The sequence below is a fragment of the Oncorhynchus clarkii genome, chromosome 1 (genome assembly GCF_045791955.1).
Source record: "Oncorhynchus clarkii lewisi isolate Uvic-CL-2024 chromosome 1, UVic_Ocla_1.0, whole genome shotgun sequence".
In the NCBI taxonomy this organism is placed as follows: domain Eukaryota; kingdom Metazoa; phylum Chordata; class Actinopteri; order Salmoniformes; family Salmonidae; genus Oncorhynchus; species Oncorhynchus clarkii.
The window spans coordinates 80,491,979-80,501,828 of NC_092147.1; the positions used below are offsets into that span (position 1 = coordinate 80,491,979).

The window sequence follows — 9,850 nt, forward strand, 5'->3', positions numbered from 1 at the left end:
AGGGTAGTGAGGTCTGCACAACGCATCACCGGGGGCAAACTACCTGCCCTCCAGGACACCTACACCACCCGATGTCACAGGAAGGCCATAAAGATCATCAAGGACATCAACCACCCGAGCCACTGCCTGTTCACCCCGCTATCATCCAGAAGGCGAGGTCAGTACAGGTGCATCAAAGCTGGGACCGAGAGACTGAAAAACAGCTTCTATCTCAAGGCCATCAGACTGTTAAACAGCCACCACTAACACTGAGTGGCTGCTGCCAACACACTGACACTGACTCAACTCCAGCCACTTTAATAATGGGAATTGATGGGAAATGATGTAAATATATCACTAGCCACTTTAAACAATGCTACCTTATATAAATGTTACTTACCCTACATTATTCATCTCATATGCATACGTATATACTGTACTCTATATCATCGACGGTATCCTTATGTAATACATGTATCACTAGCCACTTTATACTATACTATGCCACTTTGTTTACATACTCATCTCATTTGTACATACTGTACCCGATACCATCTACTGTATCTTGCCTATGCTGCTCTGTACCATCACTCATTCATATATCCTTATGTACATATTCTTTATCCCCTTACACTGTGTACAAGACAGTAGTTTTGGAATTGTTAGTTAGATTACTTGTTATTACTGCATTGTCGGAACTAGAAGCACAAGCATTTCGCTACACTCGCATTAACATCTGCTAACCATGTGTATGTGACAAATAAAATTTGATTTGATTTGATTTGATTTGATTTGACATACCGTTTTGTCAACATGAAAGAGAAGATGTCATTGACGTTTCTCTAGAAGTAGATTGAGTCAACATGTTTTTTGCACAAATGTTTCTGGCACAAACGCATGTACACACACGCACACACACACACACTCTCTCGATTGAAATGTAGTTAGAAAAGTTCAGTCAGTAAGGCTGGTCTGAATGGATCGTCATTTCATTCACCTTGTAAACTCTATAACTCACATTGCTTACTTCCTATCTCACTAGTCAGCATAGCAGGTATTTGTATGTTAGTGTATTTATTGACACCTCATCAGGATAGCTGTAACGGCTCTCATCGGTGGAAGGAAGAGTGGACCAAAGCGCAGCGTGGAAAGTGTTCATGGTATTTATTTTCAAGAAACACTCAAACAAAAATAACAAATCCCCAGAAAGCAAACAGTTCTGTCAGGCATAGACACTAAACAGAAAATGACACCCCACAAAACCCAAACGGAAAATCTCAACTTATATATGATCCCCAATCAGAGCCAACGATAGACAGCTGCCTTTGATTGGGAACCCCACTCTGCAAAACAACAAAGAAATAGAAAACATAGATTTTCCCACCCGAGTCACCTTGACCTAACCAAACATAGAGAATAAATAAGGATCTCTAAGGTCAGGTCGTGACAATAGCCTCACGTCTCTCTTCCTCTTTACCATTAGCAAGTGGGTGGAATGTCCTTCACCTATTTAACTTCCGCCAATGAGCATGGCACACTAATGCATTTCCACCATACCTGCTGATTAACCTATGGGCTCACTCGTGCAATAATTACTTCCCTTTCTGTCAACCAATGGGCATAAATCCAGGGGAGTATGTCAACCCTTGTGTCTCACTTGATATTTTGGAGCAAAAGTCTTCCAAAGACCTCCCACCTCTCCACCAGCATGTAACCTGGAGACCTGTCATCAGATCCCTCTTCTCCCAGATGGAGGGTTTCGATGCCAGCTGTCCAGCATAGGGCAATCTGTTATCAGCATCTGGTTCTGGTGGAGCATTCCTCTGAGACGAGGCCTACCCCAAAACTACCATATGGTATTCTGTTGTCATTCAGTTAAGCCTGTACTCAATTTAAATCTAATAAAAAAATATTTTAGTCACACCCTGAAAAAAAGAAATCTCTGTGAGTAAAAGGTAGTTATTTAGCTCTCACTGAGACAGAGGTTGATATGCTTTCGAATTTCAAGTAAAAAGTGAATCTCACTCGTACACATACAGTACTTGTTGAAAATAGCATCTATTTATTCCAGCCCTTCATGTTTACCACTTCTCCAATAAATCCCCAATAAATCACAGCGGGTTTGGAGTAAGTATGGGTTAAGCATTTGTAATCACGTGTTAGTATGAGTTAGCATGGGTTATCGTTAGCGTTTGATAGCCAGGGTGAGTCCGTCACCCACAGTGAGCATGCTCAGATCAATCCTCTGGTCTGTGTGGAGTTTCTTGTTGAGCTTGTCCAGAGCCTGGGAGGTCAGGTCATCAGGAGCAGGGTCCACCACTTTACCACTCCAGAGTACCTGGGGGGAGAAGGTGGGGGAGAAGGTGGGGGGGATCAGAGATACAGGTGAGGTGTCCTGTGGTCAGAAGGTCAGAAAGACAGGTCAAGGAAGTGTAATTAGATAGACAGGTGATAAACATGTCAAGGAAAGGTAATTAGATAGACAGGTGATAGACAGGTGAAGGAAGAGGATTTCAGATAGACAGATTAGAGGAGTGAAGTGAAGTGGGAGACAGGTGAGGAGAGAGGCTCAGACTGAGGACAGAGGTGATAGGTTTCCCAAAGATTGGAAAGCTGCCGCGGTCATCCCCCTCTTCAAAGGGGGAGACACTCTAGACCCAATCTGCTACAGACCTATATCTATCCTACCCTGCCTTTCTAAGGTCTTCGAAAGCCAAGTCAACAAACACATTACCGACCACTTCGAATCCCACCGTACCTTCTCCGCTATGCAATCTGGTTTCAGAGCTGGTCATGGGTGCACCTCAGCCATGCTCAAGGTCCTAAACGATATCATAACCGCCATCGATAAGAGACATTACTGTGCAGCCGTATTCATCGACCTGGCCAAGGCTTTCGACTCTGTCAATCACCACATTCTTATTGGCAGACTCGACAGCCTTGGTTTCTCAAATGACTGCCTCGCCTGGTTCACCAACTACTTCTCTGACAGAGTCCAGTGTGTCAAATCAGAGGGCCTGTTGTCCGGAACTCTTGCAGTCTCTATGGGGGTGCCACAGGTTTCAATTCTCAGGCCGACTCTCTTCTCTGTATACATCAATGATGTCGCTCTCACTGCTGGTGATTCTCTGATCCACCTCTACGCAGACGACACCATTCTGTATACTTCTGGCCCTTCTTTGGACACTGTGTTAACTAACCTCCAGACAAGCTTCAATGCCATACAACTCCCCTTCCGTGGCCTCCAACTGCTCTTAAATGCAAGTAAAACTAAGTGCATGCTCTTCAACCGATCACTGCCCGCACCTGCCCACCCGTTCAGCATCACTACTCTGGACAGTTCTGACTTAGTTCTGAATATGTGGACAACTACAAATACCTAGGTGTCTGGCTAGACAGTAAACTCTCCTTCCAGACTCACATTAAGCATCTCCAATACAAAATTAAATCTAGAATTGACTTCCTATTTCACAACAAAGCATCTTTCACTCATGCAGCCAAACATACCCTCGTAAAACTGACTATCCTACCGATCCTCAACTTTGGCGATGTCATCTATAAAATAGCCTCCAACACTCTACTCAACAAATTGGATGCAGTTTATCACAGTGCCATCAGTTTTGTCACCAAAGCCCCATATATTACCCACCACTGCGACCTGTATGTTCTCGTTGGCTGGCCATCGCTTCATACTCGTCGCCAAACTCACTGGCTCCAGGTCATCTACAAGTCTCTGCTAGGTAAAGCCCCACCTTATCTCAGCTCACTGGTCACCATAGCAGCACCCACCCGTAGCACGCGCTCCAGCAGGTATATCTCACTTGTCACCCTCAAAGCCAATTCCCCCTCTCCTTCCAGTTCTCTACTGCCAATGACTGGAATGAACTGCAAAAATCTCTGAAGCTGGAGACTCTTACCTCCCTCACTAGCTTTAAACACCAGCTGTCAGAGCACTGCACCTGTACATAGCTCATCTGTAATTAGCCCATCTAATCTACCTCATCCAAATACTGTATTTATTTATTTATCTTGCTCCTTTGCACCCCAGTATCTCTACTTGCACATTAATCCTCTGTACATCCTACCATTCCAGTGTTTAATTGCTATATTGTAATTACTTCGCCACCATGGTCTATGTAGGCCTATCTTATTTTTTTTAATTTATTTTACCCCTTTTTCTCCCCAATTTCATGGTATCCAATTGTCTAATCGCTACAACTCCCGTACGGGCTCGGGAGAGACGAAGGTTGAAAATCATGCGTCCTCCGATACACAACCCAAGCCGCACTGCTTCTTAACACAGCGCGCATCCAACCCGGAAGCCAGCCGCAGGAAACACCGTGCACCTGGCCACCTTGGTTAGCGCACACTGCGTCCAGCCCGCCACAGGAGTCGCTGGTGCGCGATGAGACAAGGACACCCCTACCGACCAAGCCCTCCCTAACCCGGGCGACGCTAGGCCAATTGTGCGTCGCCCACGGACCTCCCGGTCGCGGCCGGTTACGACAGAGCCTGGGCGCGAACCCAGGGACTCTGATGGCACAGCTGGCGCTGCAGTACAGCGCCCTTAACCACTGCGCCACCCGGGAGGCCTATCTTTTCATGCATCTTTACCTTAGTTAGCTTGTTAGATCAAATCGATTGCATGCTGGCATTATTCAAATCATATTCAAAATCACGACTCGCTTGTAGGAATAAAAGTTTGGGCATAGGCTACTCACATTATCGATGGCAATGATGCCCCCTTGTCTCACAAGCTCAAGAGACTTCTCGTAATATCTGTCATAGTTCCTTTTATCCGCATCGATGAACACAAAGTCATAGGTTCCAGCTTCCCCAGCAGCTATCAACTCATCTAGGACAAACAAAAGATCACATTAAAAAGAATTGAACCGTTTCACAACGGAATCGTGTTTGGGTTCTTTAAAATCAGTCACCTACCCAGTGTTTTTATACACATTTGAAGATGGACAGTAATTTTATCCTCGACTCCGGCCTAGAGAAGAAAAAGGTAGTTAGGTACATGTCTTTCATTGTCAAGGCATCTTTACTGTAAAGTCCATTTAGATGTTTCAATGTTACATTTTGACTTGATTTCGAGTTTAGATTGTTTGAAGCAGACAATACCAACCATTTTCTGTCACAATGGTTGAACTGTGTTGTGTACAGTAGTATTTCTACTGTTGGGGTTTGGAGGGGGGCATTAAGTTCATTATAGTGCTAGGCTTTGCACCTTTCGTTGACACATTCTTCTGAGCAGACGGCCTCACTACTCCACCCACAGCACTTTGTGAAGTCTAACTGACAGATGTTAGATACTGAATATTCTGTATTGAAGCTTTTGGGGAGACAATCAATGTTTCTGAATTCCAACAGGTTGAATGGGCTTAGATGTTGTATTGGGGTTGAATACTGGACAAACAGATCTAATTCCTGTCTAGAGGAATATTGGAGCAAGTAAACTAGCTGAATGATTAGCGGCATGTTAATCTGACCTCTTTAAAGAAAGGTTTAGCAATGTTCACGTATTCGTCGTCTATTTCACATGCTACCACTTGACCACTCTCTGGTACAACCAACGCCATGTTCAGGGTGTTGTACCCTGTGTACATCCCTGGAGAGAGGAAAATATTAATATTAGTCTCTTCTGATATTATAATGAGGGCAGTTCATTCAGAATTTGTGAATGTTGAAAAGATTGGCACAATGAAATATGTTACAAATAATATAGTAACATTAAAAGTTTTTATCATTACATACCAATTTCAATGGTTTTGCTGGCATTGATCAGTTTGGCCAGATTTGCCATCAGTTGTGCTTGTTCACTAGCAACCAGCATGATGCTCCATGGGTCCTCAAGGGTTTTCTGCAACATGAAGGAAGGAGGATTTTAATTGTATTTATTTTATTTAACCTTTATTTAACTAGGTAAATCAGTTAAGAACAAATTCAATGATGGCCTATCAAAAGGCAAAAGGCCTCCTGCGGGGACGGGGGATGGGATTAATGTTTTATTTTGTTTTATTTTTTTTAAATATAGGACAAAACACACATCACGACAAGAGAGACAACACAACACTGCATAAAGAGAGACCTAAGACAACAACATAGGAAGGCAGCAACACATGACAACACAGCATAGTAGCAAAACAACATGACAACAACATAGTAGCAACACACAACATGGTACAAACATTATTTGGCACAGACAACAGCACAAAGGGCAAGAAGGTAAAGACAACAATACATCACACAAAGCAGCCACAACTGTCAGTAAGAGTGTCCATGATTGAGTCTTTGAATGAAGAGATTGAGATAGAACTGTCTAGTTGAGTGTTTGTTGCAGCTCGTTCCAGTCGCTAGCTGCAGCGAACTGAAAGACGAGTGACCCAGGCATTGTGTGCTTTGGGGACCTTTAACGGAATGTAACTGGCAGAATGGGTGTTGTATGTGGTGGATGAGGGCTGCAGTAGAAGGTTTTATAAATAAGCATCAACCAGTGGGTCTTGCGACGGGTATACAGAGATGACCAGTTTACAGAGGAGTATAGAGTGCAGTGATGTGTCCTATAAGGAGCATTGGTGGCACATCTGATGGCCGAATGGTGAAGAACATCTAGCGAGAGCACCCTTACCTGCCGATCTATAAATTACATCTCCATAATCTAGCCTGGGTAGGATGGTCATCTGAATTAGGGTTAGTTTGGCAGTTTGGGTGAAAGAGGGGCGATCACGATAGAGGAAACAAAGTCTAGATTTAACTTTAGCCTGCAGCTTTGCTTTGTGCTGAGAGAAGGACAGTGTACAGTCTTGCCAAACATGACCTTTGTTAAGGAGGTGTTCAGAACAAGGTTAAGGGTTGGGAAAGCTTGTTGGACACTAAGAAAGCTTTGTTATAGAGCGTTTAACACAACATTGAATTTCAAACATATACAAAAACACATTACTTTTTTATGACATAATCTAATCAAACAATGTAATTACGCTGTATTGCAGCTTCAGCACAGTGTTTGTATAGTACTGTGCTGACCTCTAGTGGTTATAGTAGCCTATTTAACTGTCATGATACTGTAGAAAACCAGAATCTCTCTGTATCTATCTGGTTTGTATGTACAGTACATTCCTGCTTTTCATCTCATTAACACCCTGGTTCTCCCCAGTCTTACCATTCCAACCCTAGCCCTAGTTTATTGTCCTCATCCCGGTTCAACCCTAACACTAGCCTCAACCTCAACCCTAACCCTGGCTCTAACCCAGTCCCGTCTTACCAGTCCAACCCTAGCCCTAGTTTCATGTCCTCATCCCGGTTCAACCCTAACACTAGCCTCAACCTCAACCCTAACTCTGGCTCTAACCCAGTCCCGTCTTACCAGTCCAACCCTAGCCCTAGTTTCATGCCCTCATCCCAGTTCAACCCTAACACTAGCCTCAACCTCAACCCTAACCCTGGCCCCGCCCAGCCTTACCAGTCTGAGTTTGGTCATGACAGGATGTTCTCTCAGTGAGTTGTTCACGACATACTGCAGCACTGGGTTGTTCTTCCCTCCACTGTGGCTCTTACCTGGCAGGGCAGATCCTATTCCTGTGCCTGACCAAAAAACATCAGTTACAAATTTAGTTTGGCATGGTAACCCATCTAAACGTCATTTTGATTGTCAGACCCAAAGCCATGTTCACAACCATGGCAAACATTGATTACAGCGGGTTCAGGATTTAGCAAGTTAACCTTTGTAAAGAATTCTCTACTGTCAACATCAGGAAAATAAATTGAAGTGCTCAAAGATGTTAAAAAGATGGATATTCTCTTAGTCTGTGCCCTTGTTTGGCATGTAAGGAAAAAACAGAATGGTGTGGGCTTACTGGTTAAAAACAGCTGAATTTGCCAGCTCAGCCAATGAGATGCGCATGAACTTGGATATTCAAATGATCTACCAACTCAGAGTTCCATGTGGGGACAAGCTGCTCTGGCTACACCTGATGTCCAGCATGCAGACTTGCCTTTGCAGCTTGTAAACCACGTTGTGTGGAGGCTCTGTTTTGCCACTCTTTCTTGTTGGCTAGCCATCTATCTACGTTTGCAGCGATTGCTAGCTAAGTGTTTCTTAACAGCAACCTACGCTGCTGCACTGCGTGAATTCTAGAACATTGTCTACTCACAGTGATGGCCATAACTTACACACTTCAATGCAAAATGTCATACGTCTATTCACCTGTTAAATACATTCTACTGTATGTTATAAACCAGCTTCCTTTCTGTGCATAGAGCAAAATACTTGAATTAATAGCGTATCTAATTGGCCCAGTTAAATGAGAGATGCGCATGGTAATTGTTTGTAGTCTGTGGCTACTTCGGGAATATGAACCCATCATGGCCAAAAAGGTTTAAGAATTTATTCTGCAATGGTTCTGAAAATATGTATTATGTGTATAAACGCAATATTGTCTACTAGAGAAATGTGAAATTACAGTATTCAGACGAAAACTACAGAAGTAACCTACAACCATCTGTGCCACAGTTAATAAACTGTGCTCTGGATCTGAGCTCTGGATCAGATGGTTTAGAGCAAAATAGCTTGTCTATTTAATACTATGAAGTGGGTGCAATTAAACGAGATATGGGACAAATAGTATACGGTACTTGTTCTAGGTCTATGTGCTAGCAACCTGGTGAGTATGAAACCATCACAGAAACGGTGAGGAATTTATTATGCAGTGATCATGTAAATTAAATAAATAATAGCCTATAAAATATATGCCTATTTCTAATTATTTTAAAATGCAAAGATAAATTAAATAGATTTTCTCTCTACTCACTAACAGCAAATTATTAACCTGTTTATTTTTATGAACAAGCATGTCCAGTATATTTCCCACATGCACAACATACTAATCTACTTGCCTGCTTGCAATGCAAAACTTCAACCACTAGAAAGTGCATACACAGTCTAAAGTTTGCTGGAAGGTGAGCACATTTTCAAGTCAAGTTCAGTTTTTATAAATTCTAACTTTTGTGTGAAAACTGGTACATGCACATTTTGGGGTATATTTTGTATGTAAATGTTTATAAATGAGGCCCCTGAGCCTCGGTCTCCCCTTAGTCAGCAGGTACTGTAGCCTAGTAGTTCGGCCTAGAGCCGAAAGGTTGCTGGATCGAATCCCCGAGCTGACAAGGTAAAAATCTGTCATTCTGCCCCTGAACTAGGCAGTTAACCCACTGTTCCCCGGTAGGCTGTCATTGTAAATAAGAATTTGTTCTTAACTGACTTGCCTAGTTAAATAAAGCTTAAATAAAAACATTTGTCTCCTCTCTAATGGAAAAATTGCACAGCGAGATATTTACCTGTTAGTGCAAGAACAAGCTGAAAGCAGAAATACATCTTGATATCTGGAGCCATTTTGGAAGTGTGTCTATTCAGCTATATAGAGTGAACACCAAAGAGACATTATTGAAGGAATGTGGGTCTACTATTTAACCAGAGTGGATGGGAAAGTCCACTGGCCTCCATGTGTGTTTGTTTTGAACTATCTTTTTGGGTGAGGGACAAGATATCGACCACTCTGTATGTAGATGTTTCACAAGAACGCTTTCCTCACAATGTGTTTTCGAAACACCACCCCATGATGTAACAGTGGAGTTTCCAAGGTGTCAGCCATAGGGAACCACTGTTTGAAGCTCACTGTATGCAGTAAAGAGGGTCAAATAATACATACAAATACTACATGTGTAACACAGACACTGGGAGTTAGGAAGCAAGTACAGGGGGTGAATTTAAGAATAACTAGAACAACACAAAACAAGATTTTAGCATCTGGACATGAGGAAGATAACTAATACTGCCTGGGGACACAACCAAAGGGAATAACAGATATAG

General features: G+C 42.8%; 1 protein-coding gene across 1 annotated transcript; it reads right to left on the reverse strand.

The window, feature by feature from the left end:
• Window positions 1-2,018: 2,018 nt before the first annotated feature.
• Window positions 2,019-9,484, reverse strand: LOC139413111 (catechol O-methyltransferase domain-containing protein 1-like). The gene is made up of 7 exons (XM_071160177.1): window positions 9,319-9,484; window positions 7,445-7,566; window positions 5,740-5,845; window positions 5,475-5,593; window positions 4,921-4,975; window positions 4,701-4,834; window positions 2,019-2,317 (listed from the first exon to the last, which is right to left on the reverse strand). Exons 1-7 carry the CDS (start codon window positions 9,371-9,373, stop codon window positions 2,165-2,167), a joined length of 744 nt encoding a protein of 247 aa, XP_071016278.1. The 5' UTR covers window positions 9,374-9,484; the 3' UTR covers window positions 2,019-2,164.
• Window positions 9,485-9,850: the final 366 nt, after the last annotated feature.

What these genes read in the sequence shown, in the direction of transcription:
- LOC139413111 (XM_071160177.1), bottom strand. Translation starts at nt 9,373, where the DNA reads ATGGCTCCAGATATCAAGATGTATTTCTGCTTTCAGCTTGTTCTTGCA. An exon ending in GCTTGTTCTTGCACTAACAG is followed by an intron (nt 7,567 to 9,318) that starts GTAAATATCTCG and finishes TTTTTTGGTCAG; the next exon opens with GCACAGGAATAGGATCTGCC. An exon ending in AATGTGTATAAAAACACTGG is followed by an intron (nt 4,835 to 4,920) that starts GTAGGTGACTGA and finishes TGTTTGTCCTAG; the next exon opens with ATGAGTTGATAGCTGCTGGG.